Raw genomic sequence first — 27,794 nt, forward strand, 5'->3', positions numbered from 1 at the left:
TTTCTGTACCTTTGTTTACTATGTCACTATAAAATATTATATAAGTCCTACTTCTTTCACAGGGTTGTTTTGAATAAGGTCAAATGAGTAAAATGATAAAGAAAGTCATTTTAAAAAGGTGAAATACAGTGACTCACGCCTGTAATCCCCGCACTTTCGGAGGCCGAGGCAGGCGGATCACGAGGTCAAGAGATGGAGACCATCCTGGCCAACTTGGTGAAACCTCGTCTCTACTAAAAATACAAAAATTAGCTGGGTGTGGTGGTGGGCACCTGTAATCCGAGCCACTCAGGAGGCTGATGCAGGAGAATCACTTGAACCCAGGAGGCGGAGGTTGCAGTGAGCCGAGATCACGCCACTGCACTCCAGCCTGGTGACAGAGTGAGACTCTGTCTCAAAAAAAAAAAAAAAAGGGAAAGGAAATAATAGCGAAATAATAGCATTGTCAATAAGTGAAATATACCTGTCTACATATTTTGATACTTAAGAGCAGAAAGGAAAGTTAGTTGCTGCAGACAAAATCAATGATGAAATGATTTGGGTTGGAATGATGAAATGTCACTGAATTCCCTCCAAAATTTGGATTAAGCAAGCAAGTGATTTCCACATGGTGGTACCTGGATTACAAGATGTGAATGAAAATAGTATTTATTCACCTTTTGATCCAAACTGTAGGCCAGCACCCAGTCCTCTTGCTTGGGATGAAAGAGCAGGCTCTGGATATAAAAGGTGAGCCGATACTTCTGATAGGTCGCCCCTTCGTCTGAGCTGATCAATATGCTGCTCTCCATCTCAGGATCACTGAGAAGCATAATCTAAAGGACAGAGGGACAAATACAGACAGAGTTAGTAGGAAAGAATAAATATAATAACTTTAATCATAAATAAGTCATCTGTATTTGCACACCATAGTATATAAACGGGCATCTGGGCCTCTGTATAAAATACTTGTATTATCTTTTCTCCTGATTTAGTCTCTCATTGTTGAATTGAGGTGAAAATCAGGGGCAAGGCTAGGTCTGCATATAGAAGGAGGTTTCATTTTTTATGTCCATCTTTTAAGTGCTGGGAACATTTTTTGTGGTCTTCTGTCTCCTGACCTTGGGACAGTCATCTCTCTCTCTCTCTCTCTGTCTCTTTCTCTCTCTCTCCCCCATCCCATGTCATTGTTAATCACAGCATTTTTCCTATATTATTCTTTAGTCGTGAGAAGCTCCCTCCCCCACTGCCATGCTGCCATGATCCCATTGTTTGTTTTGTTCTTTCTGAATTGTTTTATGCATTTAATTAAGTGGTTTTATGATTCATTTGTTAGAGATATTTTCCAAAGCATATAGCCCCAAAGGTCCTTGGGCAAATATTGCTCCCACAGAAGGTTTATCTTCTTCCAGTCAAGTGGACAGAAATATTGTAATGAAAAGTCTTTGGCATCAGAGAGACCAGGTTCAAATCTTAACAGTTCTCTGTTAATATTGTATCACCTTGAGAAAGTTACCTAACCTCAGTTTCCTCAATAACAACCTGACTCTGATAATATCCAAACTGGCTTTGAGTATATGGCATAATGTATATTCTTTTTTGGTTGTTTTTTAGTAGAGATGGGGTTTTGCCATGTTGGTCAGGCTGGTCTCGAACTCCTGGCCTCAAGTGATCTGCCTGCCTCTGCTTCCCAACATAATGTATATTCTTAACAGTGATAGCTATGATTACTAGTAAACTGCCCCTCCAGCCAGTGCAATCTGGCTTCTACCTGTAGTACCACCATTACACTGATCTCACTAAAGATATGACTAACTTTTTAGTATTTAAACCAATAAATGCTTAGACAGACTTTTCCATTATGTAAACTCATACCAGCCTTTGATACCATAACAATTCCATCTTTTTTGAAGCATTCCCTTCCAGGGGCTTCCCTAACACCATGTTCATCTATTTGTCCTTTTCATTTCATTTGGATACCCAATTTTCTCTTATTATCCTTTAACTGTGACCACTCCTTAACCCTCCATTTTGACTTTCTTCTTTTTCACTCAATATACTATTACTCAGTGACACTTTCCATTCCTGATTCTTTTCCTTTTCCTTTTGAAAATCATCATCTCCTGGGGAAAACTCCTAAATCTCTGAGTCTCAGTCACAGATTTGGAAGCTCAGCTGCCTGGAAGATGTTTCTATTTAGATGCCCCACAAGCACCTTGAGCTCCAGATGCCCCACAGTGGTATGTGATTCCAGCCCTACTGCTTCTCCAGTATACCCTAGCTCCATGAGTGTTTCCACCAACTATCCATGTTTAGCAAAAAGCCCAAGATGCATCCTTGACTCTGCTTTCTCACCTTCTGAAAGAATAAGTCTGTGAGGCCAGTGTATTTTACTTTTCAATTAACTTTTAACACCAAATCCATTATCTCCCTACCTATTGTGATGGTCTTAGTCCAAAACATGTGAATCTCTCTCCTAGATTACTGTAAGACAACTCTAGCCAGTCTTACCATGTTAGCCTTGTCCCTTCCAATCCATGTTTCACACTGTGGCCAGAACAATCAACCTGTAATACAAATCTGATTCTGACATTCTCTCACTTAAAATCATTCAATGGCTTATTGGATCTTCCTATATTCCAAAATCCTTAAAACGCCCTAGCAAAATCTGCACCCCTGTTTATGTCTTTGGCTTCATCAGCAGCACAACACTTTTGGAATTTATTATCCAGCTCAACTCAACTTCTCTGAGTTCCTAAATAAGCAAGTGAATTTATTTCCTCTTAGAGTTTTTCCTATCTTTGCATATGTTGTCACCAATTTTCTATCATGTAGTCTAAACCATAAGGCCCAGAGTATAAAATATAGCCCCCCAAATTTCCATACCTTATAAAATGAAAGTGTTAACTAGCAGGATTTTTAAAATGTTACCCAGAGCATATATTAGTATTATAAAATAAGATTTAAAACAAATTTAGGTTTTTAAGTGCTAAGATTCATAGTCCTTTCCCTCTTTTATTCCTTTACAGCTTCTAAGACAAGCTTACTTTCTTTTCTCAAATATTTGCTTTGGCTTCATTGAAATAAGTCATCACTAGTTATCAGCAAACTTTTAAGAAATGGAGCAGTATAATAACTTCTTTTCACTCACGTGTGAATAATGCAGGGAAATACTCTTAGAGTAATCATAGACCAAATAACTTCCTCTTCCCATGGCACTATGAAGGGGTAGGGGAAACGGGTCAAAGCACTCAAACTGCCCTTGAGAAAACCTCTGAGGAAGCATCTGTGGTGCTCGCAGAGTTTGAGAGGACGAATATAATGTGTAAGGAGGATTTTTGGCTTATGCCTGTAATCCCAGCTCTTTGGGAGGCCGAGGCCGGTGAATCACTTGAGGTCAGAAGTTCAAGACCACCTTGGCCAACATTGTGAAACCCCGTCTCTACTAAAAATGCAAAAATTAGCTGTGTGTGGTGGTACACACCTGTAATCCCCACTACTCAGGAGGCTGAGGCACGAGAATCACTTGAACCCTAGAGGTGGAGGTTGCAGTGAGCCAAGATCATGCCACTGCACTCCAGCCTGGGTGGCAGACTGAGACGCTGTCTCAAAAAAAAAAAAAAAACCTTTCATAACCAGCCTCACTTGCTCCATATCATGTACCAATGGTCTACATATCTACATAACAGGCAATGAAATTATTTTTCCCCTGGTGCAGAAAAATTAAACTGCTTATTTTATGCAGGTATAAAAAAGCTTCATGCCTATGATTTTAATTAGAAGATAAGGCCAACATTATAAATGAACTTTATTTTATATACCGTGAGTTACAATATACTAAATGAGGGTTACCATTGAATATCTTGTGCAATGTATTTTCTTCCCCTAGCTCTGTTTCTTTCTGTGCACACATGCACACAGAGACACACACAAGCCCACTTGCATACCCAAATGCGCATTAATCCACACGCAACACATAGGTGTGAGCACACATACACTAACATATACAGAGATGCTGCATTTATGTGCACACACACATACAGAAATTTATATATAATAAAGCATATTGACATTGAGTGGCAGTTTTATGGAGCTTTTGTTGGTGAGAGTACATTTTTATTACTACCTTTCTCTGACATTCTCATCAGAAATTATTTGATATACTTTGATATCACTGGTAGTGTCTCTATTCAACTTTTTGAGAAGAATGAAAGGAAGGGAAATAGACACCGACATATTCTGGATTTCTAACCTATGCTGGGCATTTTACCTGGTTTTTTATTAAAATCTCATACAAATCATGTGAAGTAGGTATCATGAGTTATATTTTACAGGTAAGGAAACTGAGGCTCAGGAGAAAAGCAACTTGCCTATTACTCCTCTAATTGCCTCAAAACTCACACCTTCCATGCTCTGTACACACACACACACACACACACACACACACACAATCCTTTTTGAAAGCATCTCTGAGAAACCCGACAAAAATGCAGCTTCACTCATCTCAATCTCTGACCACAGGAGCATCAAGCATTAAAAGAGTAGGAATCTAAGAGGAAGATATAAGTTAGTTGTAGGTGCTCAAAAATAAAAAAGGAGGAGGCCATATTATTTATATAAATATAATCAGAGAGCAAATATTTTGTCAGAAGTTAAGCCTCAAGGTAAAATATGTGTATTGTACATTCATGTACTAAATCTATAAAGAAAATCATCCCATGTCCACTCAAATTTTTCTTGTTACACATGGATTTCAAATCCCAAGGCCTGTGAGGGCAAAGCAGGTAAAGTGAGCAAGTGAAGCAGACAAGGCAAGACAAGGACTGGTGAGGACTGTGTCAAATCGGAAAGTGCACGTCATTCCCTCAAAATATTTAAAATTGGGTTTTTAAAAAACATTGTGCCCAAATTAAATATATCTGTGGACTGAATTTATGGATGAGACATGTGACTCTTGCTAAAGCTGTGATAGTATGTTTCTACAAAAACAGAGACATTCACAAGCTTACCTTTCAATGTATAATTACAGGTATCTAGTGTATAATTTATGGCAACGGCTGTTTAGATATCATGAGTTCTGCATTTATGTGATTTTGCCAATACAAACAGGACAGAGATGCCACTAGAGATTTTAATTTTGTTTTGTTCATCATTCTGCTTTGATTCTTCATAAAGCAGAGGTTTGTCCTGACATGAGAGCTGCAGTGGGTATACGTGTGCTAGAAGGGGAGGAGGGGTTTTTCAAATATGGTTTCGCAGATTGTTAAGGTTATAGGCTCTTAATGCAGATGACTTTAGATCAGGCTCCTCAGACTGATACTTCATGTGTAAACAGAAAGTTACTCAAGGCCGGGCACGGTGGCTCATGCCTGTAATCCCAGCACTTTGGGAGGCCCAGGTGGGTAGATCACCTGAGGTCAGGAGTTCGAGACCAGCCTGACCAATATGATGAAACCCTGTCTCTACTAAAAATACAAAAATTAGCCGGGTGTGGTGGCACGTGCCTGTAATCCTAGCTACTGGGGAGGCTGAGACAGGAGAATTGCTTGAACCTGGGAGGTAGAGGTTGCAGTGAGCCAAGATTGCGCCACTGCACTCCAGCTTGGGCAACAAGAGTGAAACTCCGTCTCAATTATCCCAAGTCTGTTATCTCATCCAGAGAAAAAAGGAGATAGTAATTATACCTACCTCTTAGTACTATTGAAAGGATTAAATGAGATAATGACTAAAGGGGCTTAGCACAGGACCAGGCACATTAAGTACTAAATAATTGTTAACCTTTATCTTTAAATTACCCAGGATAAGGCCGGCTATGGTGGCTCACACCTGTAATCCCAGCACTTTGGGAGCCTGAGGTGGGCAGATTGTTTGAGCTCAGGAGTTCAGAACCAGCCTAGACAACTTGGTGAAACCTCAACTCTATAAAAAAAAAAATTAGTCTGGTGTGGTGGCGTGCACTTATGGCCCCAGCTACTCAGGAGGCTGAGGTGGGAGGATGGCTTGAGCCCGGGCAGTTGAGATCATACCACTACACTCCAGCCTGGGCAACAGAGCCAGACCCCATACCCCCCACCAAAAAAAAAAAATTACCTAGGATAAGAGCACAACTGAAGTCAGAAGTGATGCCAAGCAGATTGGAGACAAATAGAGGTGATTTGGGGATTATTTGCCTCCCTCTTGACTCCCATCATTCCTGAACTTTGTGGAGAAAATTGCAAGAGGTGGGCATAAAGGGGACAGGGGAGTTGCTGTTCAATGGTTATAAAATTTCAGTCACGCAAGATGAAATAATTCTAGAGATATGCTGTACAATGTGCATGTAGTCAACACTCTATTATACATGTAGAAGTGGGTTAAGAGGGTAAATCTCATGTTGTCTGTATGTGTGTGTTTGCCATAATTTAAAATACAGAAAAGTGTCAGGGGGAAAAACATCATATTTCAGTGTTTTATATTTTACATTCACTTTACATGCATTTTGCATTTCTGGTAATATTTTAAGAAAACACACCCTATTAACAAACATGAATACTGCCAAAGTAAACACCAATTGGTAGATAATTGTCAATTTGCTAAACACAATTGCTGCTTTGAATGAACACTCTCATCTCTTCATTAGATGACTATACCCCATGAGGAAACTAAACATGCTACTGCCTTAGGGTGAGAACTGCATACAATCAAGTTCCTATGATTTAGCCATTCACTGTAAATGAATTGTCTGTGTCCAAGATTAGAGATGGACAAGCTTTAGAGATTACCAACATACAACTGGTGCAATAGCTTTTGAAAAAAAAAAAACAAAAAACTTTTAATGCTTTCTGAAGGAAATTCCTGAGAATGTTGAATAATAGTGGTCCTAATTTTAGTGGTATATTGCAAATCGCAAAGGACACTCAGGGAAGTCAGGAGTCAGGCAGGGGCTATGCTTAGTCAGCTTATATTCTCAAAAGCCTGTCAGCTTATCTATGTCTAAACCAGTCAACATTAGTATTGGAGATGTCAAAATCCTCCCCAGAAATCTTTCCACAATGCACCCTTTCCTACTGCTGAGTGAGTCTTACAATATCATTGATGAATATGTCACTTTATTCAGTTGCCTATTCTGTTTCCTTTGTGCAATCTATTAAAATCAAGTGAAAGCTAAACGTTTCTCAGTCTCTCACTCTGCCAGAGACCCAGAAAGTCAAGGAAAACATTCTAGTTCAATGCTTTGGGCATGTTCTCAGAATAGGAGCAAATAGACTTTTCTCTAAATATAAAAAAAGAAAGCCTACAATTTACCATATAATTGAGTCCTAATGGTAGACTTTTAGAGGAGTTAGTGTTCAATAAGAAATAACAATAATATCAATATGAGCTCTTAGAGTATAAAACAATGACAGCATAGCTATCCCCTAAACCCACTGATATAATTGATAAGTTGTTGAATATTGACTTCCATACAAACAGAGCCTACTGTAGATATGGCTTTTACTCACAATATACCAGCATTCATTCTTCGAACAATGGTTCTCAACTGAGGGGAAAGAAGGGGTCATGCCAAGGGGACATTCTGCAATGCATGGAGATATGTTAATTATCACAGCTGGGGGCAGGGGAGAGAGTTCCAGTATCTAGTGGGCAAAGGCGAGGGATGCTGTAAAACATGTGACAAAGCACAGGACAGCAACTCACAACAAAGAATTATCCAACACAAAATGTCAATGATGCTGCGGTTGGGATTATTACATGTAAAATATGTAAACTACATACAAATGTCACGGAACACCAATATGCACGTATGCTTACACACATCCTGTCTCACCTATAGCCACAATACATGCCATTCTCTTTGCCAAGATTAGACTCCCCATCTTTCCATCCTAATCCATTATATTAAGCTTATTTATGCTTGTTCCTCAGGATTTAACATAAGCACACCAACAAAACTGCAGTCATTGAGGCTATTCAAGAAAAAAAATTAAAGTACAAAAATAACAAGAAAACAATCCTATTTAAAAAATGGGCAAAGGACTTGAATAGACATTTCTCCAAAGCTATACAAATGAACAGTGAGCAAATAAAAAGATGTTCAAAATCACTAATCATTAAAGAAATGCAAATCAAAACCACAATGAGATACAACCTCACACTCATGGCTACTGTTTAAAAATAAAAAATAGGCCGGGCGCGGTGGCTCATGCTTGTAATCCCAGCACTTTGGGAGGCCGAGGCGGGAGGATCACGAGGTCAGGAGATCAAGACCATGGTGAAACCCCGTCTCTACTAAAAATACAAAAAAAAATTGGCCGGGCGTGGTGGCGGGCGCCTGTAGTCCCAGTTACTCAGAGAGGCTGAGGCAGGAGAATGGCGTGAACCCAGGAGGCGGAGCTTGCAGTGAGCCGAGATTGCGCCACTGCACTCCAGCATGGGCGACAGAGCGAGACTCCATCTCAAAAAAAAAAAAACAAAAACAACAATAACAAAAAAATAAATAAATAAATAAAATAAAATAAAATAAAAAATCAGAAAATAACAAGTGTTGGCAGGGATGTGAAAAGTTGGAACCCTTGTGAACTGTTGGTGGGAACAAAAAATGGTGCAGCCACTACAGAAAACAGTATGGTGATTCATCAAATAATTAAAAATAGAATTATCATATGATCCAGCTATTCCACGTCTGGGTAATACCCAAAAGTGAAAGTGTCCAGCTGTGTCAATTGCAATTGATGGTCAAGAAAGATGAGTACCAAGAACTGACCATTGAATGTACCATTGTGGAGGGTATTGGTGACCATGGCCAAGAGAGTGGAGTGAAGTAGGCAGACAGTCAGTGTTGATGCAAGTATAAATTGGTGTGACTACTCTAAAATGCAATGTGGCAACATGAAACAAGCCTCTTGCAATTGAAAGCAAGGTCTCAAAGAGAGATATGTTCACCCAGTGCTCATAGCAGCATTATTTACAATAGCCAAAAGGTGAAAGCAACCCAAGTGTCTATCAATGAATGAGTGGATAAACAAAATATGGTATATACTACAATGGAATATTATTCACCCTTAGGAAGGAAGGAAATTCTGACACATGCTACATGGATGAACCCTGAAGACATTATGCAAAGTGAAATATGCCAGTCATAAAGAAAAAAATACTATATGATTGCACTTACATGGGGTACCTAAGGTAGTCAAAATCATAATGACAAAAAGTAGAATGGTAGATACTAAGGCTAGGGGGAGAGAGAAATTAGTAGTTATTGTTTAGTTGGTATAGAGTTTTAGTTTTGCAAGATGAAAAGAAATTGGCAGATTGGTTGTAAAACAATGCGTACTTAACACTACTAAACTGTACACTTAAAAATGGGGAAGATGGCAAATTGCATATTATTTGTATATCCCTACAATTTGTTAAAGTAAAAAATAAATATAAAAATAAGACACAAGACTAGAGATAAAGTAACAGGCTAATGAACACTTTAATCAAACAAACACATACACACCATTTATTCATCCAACCTATTGACTGAGGCTTTACTCCATGCCAGGATCTATTCTAAGGACCTAGATCAGAGCAGTAATCAAACCAGAATGAAAATACTTTCCCTCATAGAGCTTACATTCTGTTGAAGGAAGAATAAACAACAGACAGACAAATAAGTAAAACATGTGGCATATCAGAGGGTGATAAGGCCTTTGGAGTGAAAGAAAGCAGAAAAGGTAAGGGGAGGTGCTGAAAGAGAGGCTGTGTAATTTTAAATCATGTGGTCAGGAAAGGCCTCATTGGGAAGGTAGCATTTGCAAAAGGATGTAGGAGCCCAGTAGGCTGGAACAGAATGAACAAGGTACAGTGTTGGAAATGAGGTCAGCAAGGAAACGCAGACCCAGGCGTTGATATAAGGACTGCGGCTTTATCGCAAGTGACGTAGAAAGTATATGATACACATACAATGAGCAGGGCTGTGATAGGCTAGGGCTTGTTTTTTAATCCTCTCACTCTGGCTACCATGTCAAAGAGAGCATTGGAGGATGTGGGGAAAAAATCAAAGAGACCAGGGAGAGGTTCTGTAATAATCAGAAGGGACAGATGAATGGCCTGCACCAAGGTGGAGCACTGAGGTGCTGAGAGGTGGTCAGTTTCTGGGTGTATTTTTGGAAGAAAGGTTAAAAAGGTCTGCTTACAGATTAGATGTAGAGTGTCAGAGAAAGTGAGGTGACCCCTTAAAAGATTTTTAAACTGTACATTTGTCTCAATGTTTCTAATAATTACTAATTGGAACTAACTCAAATTATCTGATAGATTTGGGGCCTGAACAACTGGGAAAGTGGAATTCGCATTTATGAGATAGAGAAACAGGTTCAGGGCTTTAAAAATAAAGAATTTGGTTTTGAAATGCTTAATACACATCCAAACAGAGATGTTAAGTAGAAGAGGGATGTACAAGGTTTATACTCGGGGAGAAGGCTGGACTGCAGATAAGAATCTAGGAGACATCAGAGTCTGAATAACACTTAAAGACATGAATCCGGAGATAACCATGACAGCAAATACAGATAAAAGAGAGTCTGGAGAACTGAGTTCTATAGTATGTTTAGGGTCAAAAGGATAGGGACAGACCAGGAAAGGAGCCTGAGAGGGAGAAGGAAAACTCAGAGAGTGAGATACTCTTAAAATCAAGGAAAGAAAGTATATTAGGGAAGAGTGTCCAGCTCTGTCAAATGCAATTGATGGTCAGGTATAAAGAGTACCGAGAATTGGCTACTGAATGTAGCAAGAGGGAGGGTATTGGTGAACATGGCAAAGCCAGTGGAATGAGCTAGTCAGACTGTCAGTGTTGATGCAAGCATAAATTGCCATGACCACTCTGAAAACCAATGTGGCAATATGGAACAAGACTCTCATAAATATTCATAACTTTAACCCTGTAAATTCTCTTCTAGGAAACTATCTAAGGAAACCATCAGAAACCCAATAAAAGGTTTATGCACCTGTAGGTTCAATGCAATGTTTTTATAATAATACAAAATTAGAAATAACGACTATATTTGATAGGACAATGACTAAAGTGAGCTAAAGCCATTCAATGGAATATTATGCAGCCATTAAAATGAATTCAAATACTTTTATGACATATGAAAAACAACCATATATTTAAACAGTGCATAAAATGTAGGCTGGACACACATGAAGCATCATCTCAATTTTGTTAAACATTGCTTATATTTCTTGTCTGTACTTATCCATAGTAGATGACTTGAAACAAACATTCACAAGTTAACAGTGGTTATTCCTGAGTGGCAAGATTATGAGTATTTTTTATTTTCTTCTCTATACTTTTCTATTTTCCCCAAATTTTCTGCAGTGAGCACACATTTCCTTTACAATCATAAAACATTATCTGTCTACACACACACATATACACATGCATATACCTTCTTGATAAAACATGCTACGCATTGCCTGCTCTTGGAAAATTTGAAAAGCTAGTAACTATCTATCCACATGGTGAGCACAACTCGTGGTGCAGGACCCGTGTGTCATGAGGGTGGGGTAGTGAAGAAGACAGTGTAGACAGGAAAAACAGCATCTCCCAATTCAGGGAGTGGTGTTACTGACCTCCCCTCTGGAGTAAGAATCTCCTGCCCCAAACTATCCCACGCACCATACACCGAATGGATTTCCCGCAACCCAGCTTTGATCATGGAATCTCCCCTCCACAAGAAACACCAATACTCTCTACATGTCTTTAAAAACATACCCAGCATCTCAGGCATTTAGTGGGCTCCCATGCTATTTTCAGGCTTGACCTCTTCAACATAACCACTTGCTCAAGCCAAGCTGTGCCTCAGAGTTTTTTCAAATCACTGTGCTTACTGCAACATTCCTATCTTTGCCCATGCTACTCCCCTACCTAGAAAGCCCAGCATCCTCCCTGCCTTCCTTCAAGTCCCATTTTAACTCAATCCCTTCCATGAAGCCTCCTGAGTGCTCCAGCTGAATGATCTGTCTTCCAAGAACTCCATCAGCAAATTCATAATCACATTGAACTGCGGTTTTATGTTTAAATATATTGGAAATTTATAAATATATTAATATATTTTAAAATATTGGTTATTTTATGTTTTACTTGTATCTACCTCACTTTGCCACCTTGATATTATGTTCCTTAAAGGCAGGGAGTTTTGGTTAAACAACATTCTCAGGTCTTCTTTGCTGCACTGCGTGAAGCACGTGCTCAATAAATCATGTAATGCATGATTGAGTGAAGGTCACTCAAAGGTTTCCCAGTTTCCTTGACCAAATATTCAGGGCATTGTATTTGGGGCTCATCAGTGCCCTACTAGACAGAGAAGCTAGCTTCATCTCAATAAGGGCAGTCAGCAAAACCTTTAACTGAGGCACTGTCCCTCTGCCAGCCAAGGCATTACCAGTTGCATATGCCGTAATTGGCATTCAGGTCAGTATTCGTCTGCTACTTCATATTATTCTTTTGTAGAAGTTGGATATAGACAAATTTAACAAATTGGTGGCCACATTATTTTTCAACCAGATATTTATTTCCAATAATTTTAAAAAGCAAATCTAACACCAGGAGAGAAGTATAAAGAAGTTTCATAATTCAGAAAAATGCAGGATACAGGATTGGTCTTGAAGTCATTTTGCTTATTTTTGATGTTTTGATTTGGGGCTTTTCTTTGTTTTTTTTCTCCACATTAGGAGCACTAAAGCAAGATGTAAACCCAGACATGTATTTCTAAGATCAGACGGACTAAGGCGCAGGTTAAATAGGTTAAATGAAGACATGTGAATTGGCACAATGTTGTCACAGGCATAGATACATAACCAGGTGTGTTTGGTTTTCAGAAATATCTAATGAATTAAATCAAGATCATCCAAGGTGTTTGTTGCTTCAAGCCTCCAAGTTGCTACTGTGCACATCTGAGACCACAGTGGGACCCCAGAATTAAGAATCACTGTTCCAAAGCCTAAAATCACGAAGGCAATGACTATATGAAAAGATAAAGCAAAAAATGCCCACCAGCATGCCTATTATCTACCACAAAACAAACCTAATTTATAAGCATCTTGTTGAAGCTGCGTAGGAGGAAAAGCCTGAAAAAATTCAAGTGCACAAGAGATGGTAAATGGAAATTAATTGCACAGCATCCATTATGGCTAATTTAAGAATTGCAGATTGTCACTAATACTTATTATTTATTGTATTATCTTTAGTATTTCTTCCAGTGAACATAAAAAAGGGGGGCTTTCATATGTTCACCTGCTAACCCTATTTTTTCCATTGGACCTTAAATTCTTCCTATAGGAAGCCTCAAACTTAGGATATTTTCAGGGATTGCTATGGTTTAGATATTTGTCCCCTCCAAAACTCATGTTGAAACTCAATCCCCTACGTGGCATTTTTGAGAGGTGAAGCCTTTAAGAGGTGATTGGATCGTAAGGATTTTCTGTCCTTACTAATGTATCAAATCCACTCATGGATTCATGGATTAAATGGTTAATGGATTAACGGATTATTATGGACGTAGAACTGGCATCTTTATAAGAAGAGGAAGAGGGATCTGAGCATGGCACATTGGCGTGCTCAGTCCCCCTTGCCATGTGATATCCTGTGTCACTTTGAGACTCTGCTTAGGGACTCCGCCAGCAGGAAGACACTCACCAGATGTACCCCCTTGACCTTGGACTTCCCAGCTTCCAGAACTATGAGAAATAAATCCTGTTTCTTATAAATAACCCAGTTTCATATATTCTGTTACAAGCAACAGATAATGAACTAAAACAGGAACGTAAACCTAGATATCTGGGGAGGATTATTATATTTAGGAGAAGGAAGATAAGCTTTAAGTTACCGTGAGAAAAACAATCTTGGGAGTAAATATACTTAGAAATATCCTATATCCTGGTCTAGTTGAAAGAGCCTATGCAGCCAAGAGCTTCATCATTATTGGTAACGTCAGGACATCTGGGAACATTGCATTGCTCAGTAAGTACTGTATCACATGAGCATTCCTTAGAACTCAACTGCCCATCTCCAGTGACTGCCCACACGTGTGAGGGGCTGGGGCGGGCCCCCAAACATCTAAATGCTAGATGTGATCAACACAGAACAAAGGCAACTTGCTGCTGCAACAACCCTTTGAGACAATGGACCACATAAGAGACCAGGCTGTAATAACCAGTGGTGCCTTAGAGTCCGTTCACCCACGCAGGAACTGTCCTGAGGAAAGAACAAGGGGGACTGATCCCATTCTCCCAGAGGAGAGACATTTAGCTCCCAGAAAAAAAAATGGAAACAATAAGCAGTCAGGCTGTGCAAGGAGTTGGCAGATTTTCAAAGCACTTGGTTGGTCTGTGCTTTTACCCCCAGCTCAAGACACCTGTGCTGCATGCCTTCACCAACAGTCAGAGTTAATTCCTACCAAAGTCTTTGGATTGCATTGCATTTTACAGCTTGCCAAGTTCTTCCACAGCTCTTGTCTCCTTGATCCTCGCTCTACCCTGCAAGGAATGCAAAGCAGGTATTGTTACCCCTGTTTTAGTCCACTGGGGCTCCTATAAAAGAATATCATACCCTGGGTGGCTTACACATACCCAACACTTCTTTCTCACAGCTCTGGAGGCTGGGAAGTCCAAGATCAAGGCACTGGCAGATTCAGCATCTGATGAAAGCCTGCTTCCTTGTTCATAATTAGTGCTTTCTCACTGTGTCCTCATGTGATGTAATGAGGAGAGAGGTTTCTCTGAGGTCCCTTTTATAAGGATACTAATCCCATTCATGAGGGCTCTTCCCATGACATAACCACCTCCTGAATGCCCAACATCCAAATACCCTCACACTGGGGGTGGTTAAAATTTCATATGAATCCTACAATTCTTATGAATTTGGTATGTGTAGGGGTGAATAGCATTCAGTTCCATAGTATCCTCTCTATTAATTTCCTGTTGCTGCTCTTACAAATCATCCCAGACGTGGTGACTTAAACAATATAACTTTATTATCTTACCTATGTGCAAGTCAGAAGCCCAAAATGAGTCTCACTGGCTAAAATCCAGGTGTCTACAGGGCTGTTTTCCTTTCTGGAGGCTCTAGGGGAGCGATGTGGTTTGTCTCCGTGCCTCATCCAAATCTTATCTCAAATTGTAATCCCCACATGTCCATGGAGGAACCTGGTGGGAGGTGATTGGATCAAGGAGGCAGTTTCTCCCATGCTGTTCTTCATTCTCACAAGATCTGATGGTTTTAAAAGTGTGGCACTTCCTCCCTCTCTCTCCTGCCACCATGTAAGATGTGCCTTTCTTCCCCTTCACCTTCCACCATCATTGTAAGTTTCCAGAAGCCTCCTCAGCCATGTGGAACTGTGAGTCAGTTAAACATTTTTCCTTTATAAATTACTCAGTAATTTATAAATTACTGGTAGTTTTTTATAGCCGTGTGAAAACAGACTAATATTGGGAGAATCTGTTTTCTTTGCCTTTTGCAGCTTCCAAAGGCTGCTAACTTTCCTTGGCTCCTGGCCCCTTCCATCTTCAAAGCCAGAGCAGCTAGTCCAGCCTTTGTCATAGCACATCACTCTTGTTCTTCTTCCTCCCTCTTTCCCATTCTCTAGATTACAATGGCCCACCTGATAATCCAGGGTACTCGCCTTATTTTAAGATCAGCTGATTAGCATCCTTAATTCAATCTAGAACTTTAATTCCCTCTTGCCATATAACTGAACATATTTACAAATTCTGGGAGGGGAGGGGCATTTTGGGGAGGTGGTTATTCTGCCTATCACACCCATTCTACAGGAAAAGTAATGCCAGGGCTCAGTGACATGCTACTCAGTGACAAGTGGCTACTTATTGACAATTGGCTACTCAGTGACAATTGATTACTAAGTATTAAGACAGATTCAAATTCAGAATTTTCCCTCCCAAGTTGAGTGTTTTATCCTTCTTGCTGTACTCTGTACTGGTGACATAGCAAAGGAGACAGAGGGCACAGCAAGGTAATGACAAAGAATTAGTGCAAACAAAGGCAGAAAAGAACCAAATAGAAAGCAGAAAGAAAAATGAGATTTTTTTCTTTTTTTAACCTAACAGGTCTTCTCCATGGGTGTTCTCTCATCCTGCCCTACCCACTATCATCCTACTTTTATGGGGTCATCCCTTCGGCTGCAAATTTGACCCCATTATCCCAAAACAAAAGAGCTTGTGATCATAGGCATTTGGGTTTTTTAGGGTGTTTTGGTTGTTTGCTTTTGCTTCCTTTCTCAGTGTGAAGCAGAAGAGAAGGGGACCAAGGTAGCAATTTTGCCAGGCAGGTAGTCTCTGTAATGATCCATCATCCCATGCCAGGTGGTCCCCAGACAGGCAGGGAAGAGAAAAACACAATAACAGTAATAAACAGAGAAAAGGGTCTTCCAGATAACTACATAATGAGGAGCCCCAGCTGCCTCAGCCAGAGAGGGTGGGAAGAAGTAGGAGAGGAAGGACTGAAGAGGTAAGAAATGGAGAAGCCCAAATGTGATGGTTTTGTATTTTGTCCCAGTGACTGGTCTGAGAGAGAGAGAGAGAGAGGGTGTGTGTGTGTGTGTGTGTGTGTGTGTGTGTGTGTGTGTGTGTGTGTGTGTTTTCTTTCCTTATTGCAGAAAGAAAGAAAACAATACCACACAAACCCTCGCAAAGTTTTTGTTGTTGTTAAGGACAGAACAGCACATTTGTCAAAAGGTCCAACTGCCACTTCTGATTTCAAAGCTCCACAAAGGATCCACCCCCATGGTGATTTAGATTAATCGCTTCTCATTAAGAGCCAATAAACAAACCGCATTCAGAACGCTCCTTTCTGCCACAGCCCACTGTTGCCATGTATAATTGCCGAAAGGGAAAGCAGAGGAACACCAGAGAGTTGTCAAGTGTAATTTATAGGTTTTTAAGATCGAATCATTTTCTATAATATTAGATTAAATGACAGTCTATATTAAAGAGGAAATTACATTTCACCTTGCTTTCTTCACTTCCTGCACTCAGCCCATTTTGAGCTAGGGTTTTAGAAATGCTCTAATCCCAAAGCAAAGGGCAGAAAATGTCCTGAATGATGTACCTGAGAAGGATCACCCAATGAATGTCCATGCACCCAGCATTCTGTCCAGAGAAGATGGACAAGAGATAAGTGAGAATATTCTCTTAGCAGAGACAAATTATCTAGGAACCGCTCAGGGCACCCTACACTCTTCAACCACAGCCATGTCATCGGATCCCAGCCACACTCACTATAACTCCAGGGTATTCATTTTGGTGTCTATGGGGGTAACAAAATTACACAGAATAAGTCAGTGATCTTAATGGAATCTCATCACCTTTGGGTTTAGAATCAAACAGACCTTGCTTTTTCATTTGGTCATTCAGTTATGTGGTCAATCATTCCCTCACATTCATTTATTGAGGCTGTAACTATGGGCTAGATTCTACAGTAAACAGGGAACACACAGATGAGAAAGACAGAGTCAAACCCCACCTCCATCATCTATTAACTCCTTGACTTCAAGGCTTCAGTTCTACTCAACTGTAAAATTTAAAAAAAAAAATCACTTCCACCACCACCACCATGGTGGGTTGAGAGGAGATGATGAGAAGGAGAAATAACATTTGGAAAACTCTTGTCACATAATACGTTCACGAATGTTGGGGCTTTCTTTCCCTTCCATGTCCCATGGTGTTTCCGAACAGTTATTTTCAACTGAGATGAGGGCAAACATAGAGAATCAGTTTGTGTAAGGACAAGAGTCCCTCGGGTTGCACAGCTGAGATGTATGCAGTAAAAACAACAATGTAAAGGCTGATAAACACGTTTGCAGAAGGATGTGACATTCTGAAGAACAAGAAAGGAAGAGTGGGACAGTAATCCATTACTGAGACAAACTTGTCATTTGCAATGTCAGATTATAGACAGCCAACTCTTTAGCCTGGAAGTCACATAGTTCACTCACTGGTTCCAATAGAATGTTCCAGCCCCATGTCCCAGAGTGCTTATATTCCTGAAAGGAATCACCTAAATCACAGTTCCCCAAATATCCCACTTTACCATCGTGATGTCATTGCTGCAGTTATTCTTTGTCCTGGAAGGCTCTTTTTTACACTCCATACCCGTAAGTCCTATCACTCCCTCAAGGCCATATCCAAATGCCACCACCTCTAAGAAAGCTCTGTGGATTCTTCCTCAGCCCTCTGTAGTACTTTGCAGACCTTAAAATTACCTGCTTAAGTTACAGTAAAACTGTAAGCTCTTTTGTGGCAAGAACTTTTTCTCATCTTTTTATCCTTCTCAGAGCCCAATTTATTGTCTTTCAGGGAGGGCTCAAAAGATCGACTGCTCTGCTCCATGGTGCCTGCATTTATGAACCCAGCCAGAAGAAGCCCCCAGGTCATCCCTGCAGGAGTCTTGGATGAAGGAAAGGAGTGAAGGCGGAATCTTGAGATGCTTCTTATTCCATTCTGCAGTACTCATCTCCACTCTCACTGCATTCATGGGCCAAAGTAAGTTATGGAGCCAAGCCTGTTCTCATTGAGGGTGAGGTATCTAATCCTCCCAAAGGGAGAAACCCGGTAGCAGGGAATATTTTGTACAAATAATACAAATTTAACTCCTAAGTATATACCCAAAGGAATGAAAAACAGATAAACAAATACACGTGCATGCCTGTTCATAGCAGCTCTATTCACAAAATGTGGCCAAAACATGTGGAAACAATCAAATGTTCATTAATGAATGAATGGATAAACTGATTTTGGTAAACAATTAATATTTTCAGCCATATAAAGAAAGGAAGTAGTGATACATGCTACAATATGAAAAAACTTCAAAAACACTATGGCAGGTAAGAAGCAGCAGAAACAAAAGGTCACATATTGTATATCTCCATTTATATGAAATATCCAGAATAGGGAAATCTGCAGGGAGAAAATGCCGACAGGTGATTGCCAGAGACTAGGGATATGGGGGAATGGGAAGTGACTACTTAATGGTCACAGGGCTTCTTTTGGGGGTGATAAAATGCTCTGGAACTCGATAGTAGTGATTACACCACATCATGTATGTACTAAGTGCCACTAAATTGTTCACTTTAAAAATAGTTAATTTTATGTTATGTGAATTTCACTTCAAAAAAATCTATATAAATAAAAGAACTGGATCCGGGACTCATTGGTTTCAGCCTATCTCATCTACCCAGAAAAACTAGGATGATTACGTTAAGTAAAAAATAGCAGTAAGTACAAAACTAACTCCCACCTAGCTTGTTAAGTCTCCTAATGAAATCCCTCTGCTTAATGGAAAATAATAATAACAGTCAATCTAAACAGGTAGCACAGACCACCACCACCAGGTGAACAGCTACACTGACCCCACAGCCAGCAACTGGCTAGTGAAACTTGTTGCAGGTCTGCTTCCTTTCCGCGATGCCCAGTTCCAGCTCAGGCTGGGTCCTGCTGATGTACGTGACAGTTCCAAGTGGACTACTCTTCTCAGAAACAAATCCTATTGGCCGGGCATGGTGGCTCACGCCTGTAATCCCAGCACTTTGGGAGGCCGAGGCGGGTGAATCACAAGGTCAGGAAATTGAGACCATCCTGGCTAACACAGTGAAACCCTGTCTCTACTAAAAATACAAAAAATTAGCCGGGCGAGGTGGCGGGTGCCTGTAGCCCCAGCTACTTGGGAGGCTGAGGCAGGAGAATGGCGTGAACCCCGGGGAGTGGAGCCTGCAGTGAGCCGAGATCGCGCCACTGCACTCCAGCCTGGGTGACAGCGAGACTCTGTCTCAAAAAAAAAAAAAAAAAAAAAAAAAAAAAAAAAAATCCTATTCTACTTGCCACAAGCTGCTTCTTCCTATTTCTTAAAAATTAATATTATCAACAAGTTTAATTAACAAGCAGAGGCCCCCTCACGCTCAAATGCTATGCCCGAATGCTCTCATTTAAAAAGATGGTATACAGGCACTTACTATACACAGCTTTATGAAGCATGTGTTATAAAAGTATCTCACCCATTCGGCTTTTTAATACCCTTCAATTCAATCCCATAAAATCCCAGCAATATTTAAGTGCTAAAGGTGACTTTCACTATGATATTTATCATTGGATAATGAAAAACGGAACAGAGAGCCTTCAAAACTCCAGGCAACGGAGTGAACAATATCTTTTCTAAGCTTTTAATAATAGGACCACCATTTTCTTCCTAGAAATTACACAGATCTCCAGTGTTCCTTTTGAGATTCCCTCTTGGACGCATAAATTTTCTTAAAAATTTTATTTATTTGTAACCAAACTCCCTATCAGTTGAAGGAAAGTCAGTTGGTTAAATATATATATACATATCTGCCTCCTCCATTCAACTGAAACTTTTTAGGACAACCTTGAACTTCCCACGTGACTAAGAGTCCCCCAATTTTCCTGGCCTTGCCCAATACAGACAGCTATCAGCACACACTGGGAATTTACTCCATGTCACTATTTCCAATGCTGAGTCCCCACTGGGTCCTGTGTTAGGTTGCTATTTTAACAGCTAATATGCTTTTGTGCCATTTATTGCTCTGTATGTCTGTGACCGCATCAGACTATGATATCTCTGAGAACAGTAATTTGCCTGATTTATCTTTCTTATCTCTGGCATCCAGCACAATGTCTGGTACATTGTAGATGTTAATAGATATGTCTAAATGCAATAATAGTTAACCAACTCTGGGAAAACTATTACAGAGCAGAAAGGGAAGTCTAAGATCATCTTTCTCAACTATCCCAACACACAGTGGAGGACATATAACAAATGCAGTCCTCTTTCTAAAATCTCATAGGTACCAATGGTATAATTGTTAGCCAATGGTGGCACCTTGGAAAATGACATCAGCACTGTCTGAAGTCCTTGTGAAACATTGCATTTTCCTGGATCCCACCTTAGACATCTTAAATAGGAATTTCTAACTCTGAGAGCGAAGTCCTGAATCTACCTTTTAACAAGCACACCAATTATTCTAATATATACATGAGGTTGAGCATCACTGTTTTAGAATACCTACAGCAAGGACATCATGATTCTTGCTCCCAGTTCCTTGCAGAATGGAGGAAACTGCCAGTGCCTGGTAGTCCCCCATCAAGGGTATGGCCACAGAGAGCGTGGAAGACTCACAGTACACAAAACGGAATATGTAATTCAGCAGAGCCTTCATCATGATGGGTCAGTTCCTTAGACCCAATGAGAAGTTAAACACTGCAGAAGAAAACTATGTGGCATTGAGGCAGAACTAATCATTTGGGAATTGGGACATTATTTGGTTAACTATCCTCCTCTGAATAATCTTTGATTCCCCACTGCTCTGTCAGAGAGTAGGGTTTCCAATTATTCTTATTGTAACTTCACTACACAATAAGCCCCAGAAGGTGCGTGTCTTTTCCTCTGAAGAGCCTATGTTTTAGGCTTTCTAAACACTACCTGTTTGCTCATAACATGGTTGGGAAATAATTAGCATCAATTGTGGAACAATGAGCTGCTGCTTTCAGGTTCTACATATAGTTTCTGAAATAGAAAATAGCAAGAAATTAGCCATCTCTTTCCTAATTAATGGGCAACAATTCCCATTCCTGTTAATTTAAAACACATTAACACAACTCTAGCTACTTCCTTGCTGTTGTGCCTAGCTTAAGGTGACATCAAAGGGAAACAAAAGCATTTGTTGTCTGTGTGTGCAAGCATTTAGGCTGGAGGAGCAGGGATATAGAAAGGAAAAGTAGACTTATCAGAAAAGAGTAAGCACAGCTCTCAACTTGGTCACAAGGCAGAAAATGGAAGAACTTTCATTTGTTCCTGTACATGGGTGAACAAAAAACTCCAAGAATCTTAGACACTGAGACGAAGAAAAGCCAATATAAGACTAAGGAAAGAAAATACATAATTTCGAGTAGTGCTTTTCAAACTTCAATATGCTCATGAATCACCAAATATCTTACTAAAATACAAATTCTGATTCAGTAGGTATGTAGAAGAGTGTGAGATTCTACACTTCTAACACGCTTAGAAGTTAAGCCAATGCTGCTGGTCTGTGGACCAGACTTTGAGTAGCAAGGGCTCAGGGTAAGTAAGGACTATTGGGAACAGCTGATGTCATGCTGTGATTTTTTTGTTTGTTTGTTTGTTTGTTTGTTTTCCCCAAACACTCATGTGCACCAGAATCACCTGGAGAGTCTGCTTAACCACAGATTTGGGTCCCACACAGAGTGTCCAATTTAGGAAATCTAGAAGGAGCCTAAGCATGTGCATTTCTAATAAGCTCTCAGGTGATGTCAATGCTACTGGTCCAAGAACCACACTTGAAAACCACTGGTGTAGGAGACAGACACTAGATTTGGAATCAGGGGGAACGATTCAAATTGCCATGCTGGTGCTAACTTGCTTAGTGACTTTGGCAAGCCACTTCGTATCACTAGACATAAATGGGGATAATGGTATATATTGGTGGGTTCACTGGTTTTGGTAAGGGTCAAATGAGATAATGTATATGACATACATAGCACAATTTGCTAAGCCCACAAAAGTGGGCACTATTGAACTCCCTTCCTATGGTTAAGATTAGCCAGATGGAGAATGGCTGAATTATAAGAATATCCTGGGATGTGACTTCTCTATAAAAGGCTTCACATCAAAAGCCAGTTTTGTCCAGGGTTCAAAATAATCATGAACCTGCATTGGGCCTCTTGGTCTTGCCACCTCTGATCTACCTCTGACACACAGACTGTTATGTAATCCTAATAGGTTGGTTTGTATTTAACCATGGTGGCTCACAACTGTAATCCTGGTATTTTGGGAGGTTGAGGTGAGACGACTGCTTGAGGTCAGGAGTTTGAGACCAGCCTGGGCAACATAGCGAGACCCTCATCTCTAAAAAAGAAAAAAAAATTAAAAATTTACTGGGCATGGTGGCATGTGCCTGTAGTCCTAGCTACTGATCCTTTCTTAAGGATCACTTGGGCCCAGGAGCTAGAGGTTATACTGAGCTATAATCACAGCACTGTACTCCAGCCTGGGCAACAGAGCAAGACACTGACCCAAAGAAAAAAATAAAAATAAATTTTAAAAAATCAAGTCTCATACCAAGTAAGGCAGTGTTGAAGGTGTGACTGGAACTGGATATTAAGCAAGATGATTTCTGTCCTCAAGAAATTTACAGTCTAATAGAGAAGAGGAAATTCAGTCCAAAAGAACATGTATTAAAGGGCCTGTTATGTGCTAGAAACTTACAGGGAACATATAAGATAGAAAATATGGTAAGAAGCACTAGTGAAGACTAAGAAGGAAATTATCCATAAATAGTAAAAATAACCAGAAAATTAAAAATATTGCCAGTGCCTCCTATAGATGTCTAAAAGGGTCTGTATAGGAATAATTATTCCTCTATAGATGTGCAGGTCAAAAAAGTAGCCTTACTTCAAAACAACAATCGATTAAATATGCTCCTGCTAATAAAATCACTTTGCTGAAATAATTTATATTTAGAAGCCAGCCTTTTAGTTAGAGAGTACTGAGGAAATAGCCATTTGTATATAAGCTTGTGTGTTTCAATTTTCTTGTATATAGGAATCAACCGGAATCTTTGTTGAACATTCAAAATCTTGGCCACATGCTCCAGAGATGCTGATTCTGAAGTTCTGAGATTAGACTAGAAACCTACTCCTCCCGTCCTTTTTAAGACAGAATTTCCCTGGGTCTGAGGAAGGTGAAAATGTGGCTTTTCCCCAAGCCACCTGGGCTAGCCCTTCTATTCAAATGAAATTTTCCAGTAGATTTTCTCCAAAACCAACTTATAAAATATTTTTGTAACTAAACCAGTTCTATAAAAACAGCCTTAAAATTATGATCGCAATCATACTAATACTCCTTGCACTTGCTATGTACCAAGCTGTAAACTAAGAAATCTTATTTACACGCAATGCTTCCTTTAACTTTCCCATGGACCCTATGAATTAGGACTTTTTATTAACCACAATTTTCAGAGAAAAGTCCGGTGAGGTTAAGCAACATGCCCTGGATTATATGGTCACATTATATAATAGTAAGTAATGTTGCAGGAACTAGCATCCAACCTTTCTACCCCCCAAATTTACTGACCTAAACTTAGCTATTTTTTGTCCAAACAGGCAATAGGCAGTATCTCATTGGTTGTGGGTAGTGATCACACATGGCTGTACTTCGGAGGGTAACATTTTGAAAAGGATCTTGAGTGAAGTAAAGGATTAAGAGGAAAGCAGAGGCATAAAGATGGGGAAGCTCAGAAGAGGCCTGCTTGCTCTGCTTGCTGCTGTACTTTCTTCTTGCACAACCTCATCTTATCTCTTATTGTCCTGACTTCTACCTCTGCATCTCAGATCAGTGCTTCCCATGATTCACCTGACACCTTACAGGTAGACTTATGCAGCTTAAGCCAAAACTGATTACAAATTAAACTTTTTGTAAATCGAATCTTATTACTCTCTTAACTCATTACCATTTCACTTTAAATTGATATTCAATGTGCAATCTAAAGTTTCCCTTCTCTCAGTCATCTGCCAAGTGGCTAATAATCTGCAACTGAATAGTAAAATACACTAAGGAAATAAATTCACCATTTTCCCCACCTTTCTTCCTTTTCACACACAGAAACTCAAAGCATACATATTTTATACATCAAAATGTTTATGTAGTGGGTTTTCTTAAAAGGAACACTAACTTAAGCATGCACTTGGTTCTACTCAAACAGCCACAATGAACAAAGATGCAAAACCTAGTCTAAGCCAGACTGCTGCTGTAAGATTCTCCTTATTACCTATCTTGTCTTAAGAAAAATAGAATGTATTTATGAAATGCTACAAGGGATTCCAAAGAGGGCATAAGAGGGCATGAAATTTCTTAAGAAGTAGAAGAGGGAAGTTACATTTAACTTCTTTTCTTAATACTACACACTTTGAACCCCTAAGAGAATGCCTTCTCTGTTAAAGTGTTTCACTCTCTTACTGGGAAAAATAATTCAGTTCATCTATCATTCTCTTGAACAGCCAATTTAAACTGAAAGCCTGACTGCCCAGACTCAAGCTACATTCAAAACTATTTCTCTTTCCCCATGGCATATAGGCAAAAGTTCCTTCCACCACTCATGTCTCCTCACTGATGCTCAAACACAAACATAGTATCTGTGGGAAACATAGCAATTTAAAGACAAAGCAAACATAGCAATTTTAAATAAAACTAACTCTCAATTTTCTGCCTCTGGAGTAGGGTGGTGATTATGTGTGCTGATGGGACCTATTGATTTTTTTAAGCATGAAAAAAGAAATTTTGTGGTTATTGTCAAACCTTGGTCATTCATACAATGGAGAAGACCTAGATGGATGTGTGATCCCAAATGATGACTAATCAAAGCATGTTTTCTACATATTCTGGATGGTGGACTTTTCTGCAACAAATTGGCTTGAATTTGCTTGGGCTACTGTGGCACTAATTTGTATTCCTTGACAAAATAAGTAACATTTAGTGGGTAGCTGGGCGGAATGAGGGTAATGGCAAAAGGAACTGGGAGAAGAGTGACCTACAATAAAATACTTCCCATGGAGACCTCACCAGGAATAATCAATACTGGAATAAAAAAGGGCATCCTGGATATGGAGTAATCTGACCTGTTTGATAACCCCTGAGAAAAGGCAAATCAAATCTTCACTCCTTCAGATCCACAGTAATCTTCCTCTTGCAGATATTCCTTCCCTTTAAGGCACTTCTGTTCAACCCATAAGGCATGTTAGGGTCAAAGTAAAAGAAGACATGGGCAGACATCGAACCAGAAAGTTAATGCCATGAGGGAAGAGCTATATTGAGGTTTAGCTACTATCTTTCCAGGGTCTGGCATCCATAAAATGCTGTGAATCAAATTAATTCATTTGCAAACTCAGTTCCCAGCTGAACCATCTCTGTCTTGATAAATTCCTCATTCTATTCCACTTACCTCCACACTGAGAGTCCTTGCCCATTTTTCTAAAATCTGGCTTCTAAGCCCCTTTATGTTGTTTTTCCATGATGCATCAACATCTGATTTTACTGGTAATGACCCACTAATTTGGCAAAGCCCTCATTTCCATGCTTTGCACACTACCCTTCGCAACTTCTGTCTGGCACAGCATAACCCCGTGGACAGACTTATACAGGTGAGGTCAAGCATAGGTAATGCTCCCTAGGAAATAAGCAGGACTCAGGGGCACTTAAGACAGGACCAGGCAGGGACTGGTGTCCAGGGAACCTGAGTCAGGCAGAAGAGGTGGACAACATGCAGTTGGAAAAAGCATGATAGTTATCTATGTGTTATTTGCTCCTCAATCCCAAAACAACTCTTAGCCTGTTGCCAGTCAACCTATAAGGAGTACATTCTCATTAATTTTTACAATGACAAAAATAGTGCTGGTGTCCAGTCAAAAGGAGTTTTGTTTTTTGAGTACCTATGTCCAAGGTCTTTAAAAACCATAACATCTAGGCTGGGCACAGTGGCTCACACCTATAATCCCAGCATTTTGGGAGGCCGAGGCGGGAGGATCACTTGAGGTCAAGACCAGTCCAGCCAACATGGTGAAACCCTGACTCTACTAAAAATACAAAAATTAGCCTGGCATGGTGCCACGTGCCTGCAGTCCCAGCTACTTGGGAGGCTGAGGCAGGAGAATAGCTTGAACCTGGGAGGCAGAGGTTGCACTGAGCCAAGATTGCACCACTGCACTCCAGCCTCAGTGACACAGAAAGACTCCATCTCAAAACAACAACAACAAAACAAACGAACAAAAAATACAACATCCAGTGCTAGGTCATGAAGCAGGCCCTTGTAAGTACTGCCATTCTGTGAGCCTGTGCGGATGATGTATCACTGCAGCGCCGGTCAGCCTGGCAGCCCGTGAAAGGACCCCGCCTCCGTGTTCAGAAAGCCTTTGTGCTTTTGAATTTATTGTGCCTCCCACACGAGGAAAGAGAATGAAGCTCTTCTAAATCCCAACATTTCCTGAGCCTCCCTCTGCCACAGTTGGAGGATAGGTTCCTAGTGCTATCAGCCCTTCTTTCTGATACCCAGAGAGAGGCGAAATTTCCCCTCAATCCACATAAACTACAGAATGCATGAACCCTGCTGCCTTTCACTGCCATAGAAGCTTTTTTTAAAAAATGTGAATGTCTACCAACAGAGCCCTTCCTTGGCCAATCACATTCCCTCCGGGAAGGAGAAATGGAAGAGCTCTTTATATGTGAGTCAAAGAAAAAGTGATGGGGCAGTGAGGATAAGAGTAGCACATTAGACCACATATCGGTGCGGATTTGTACAAGTCATCCCCTGCTTTTCCTAGAACGTGAGCTGCCATCTACTCTCTCAGTCTTCCATGCCAGGGACCGCAAACAATCTCAAGCTACCACCTCCCAGAGGTAAGTTGAACCTCTGCACAGTTTCATCCATCCTGCTGTCCCCATTCCTGCTACATTTGCCCTCCCATATCACCACACCAAATGACCTCAGAGCTCAGAGGGAGTAAGGCCTTCTACTCCTCTAAGACTTAGAAATTCCACTAAAGAAACATAAACCTATTAATTCCATGTAAAAAGAAGCATGCTCTGATGCCTTTGCTCCCTTGGGCCACATGTGATGGGTTCTTAGGCAGAAGAAGAGGAGAAAGATAATGTTCAGTTAACTTCATACCCACAGGGAGGTGGGGAGAGGCACAGAAATGAGACTCTGAGACATGGAAATACCCTCTGCCAGTGGAAGCAGCTTCTGGTTTTGTTTGAA

General features: G+C 40.2%; 1 protein-coding gene across 1 annotated transcript in view; it reads right to left on the bottom strand.

Moving 5' to 3' along the window:
* The window catches only part of SORCS3 (sortilin related VPS10 domain containing receptor 3), a 620,618-nt gene that overhangs the window by 288,426 nt on the left and 304,398 nt on the right, over nt 1-27,794 (bottom strand). The window contains exon 4 of the mRNA XM_003255445.3: nt 657-815. Within this exon, the coding sequence (XP_003255493.1) occupies nt 657-815 (159 nt within the window). The remainder of the gene's footprint in view (nt 1-656; nt 816-27,794) is intronic.

Source organism: Nomascus leucogenys, chromosome 3, assembly GCF_006542625.1.
Source record: "Nomascus leucogenys isolate Asia chromosome 3, Asia_NLE_v1, whole genome shotgun sequence".
In the NCBI taxonomy this organism is placed as follows: domain Eukaryota; kingdom Metazoa; phylum Chordata; class Mammalia; order Primates; family Hylobatidae; genus Nomascus; species Nomascus leucogenys.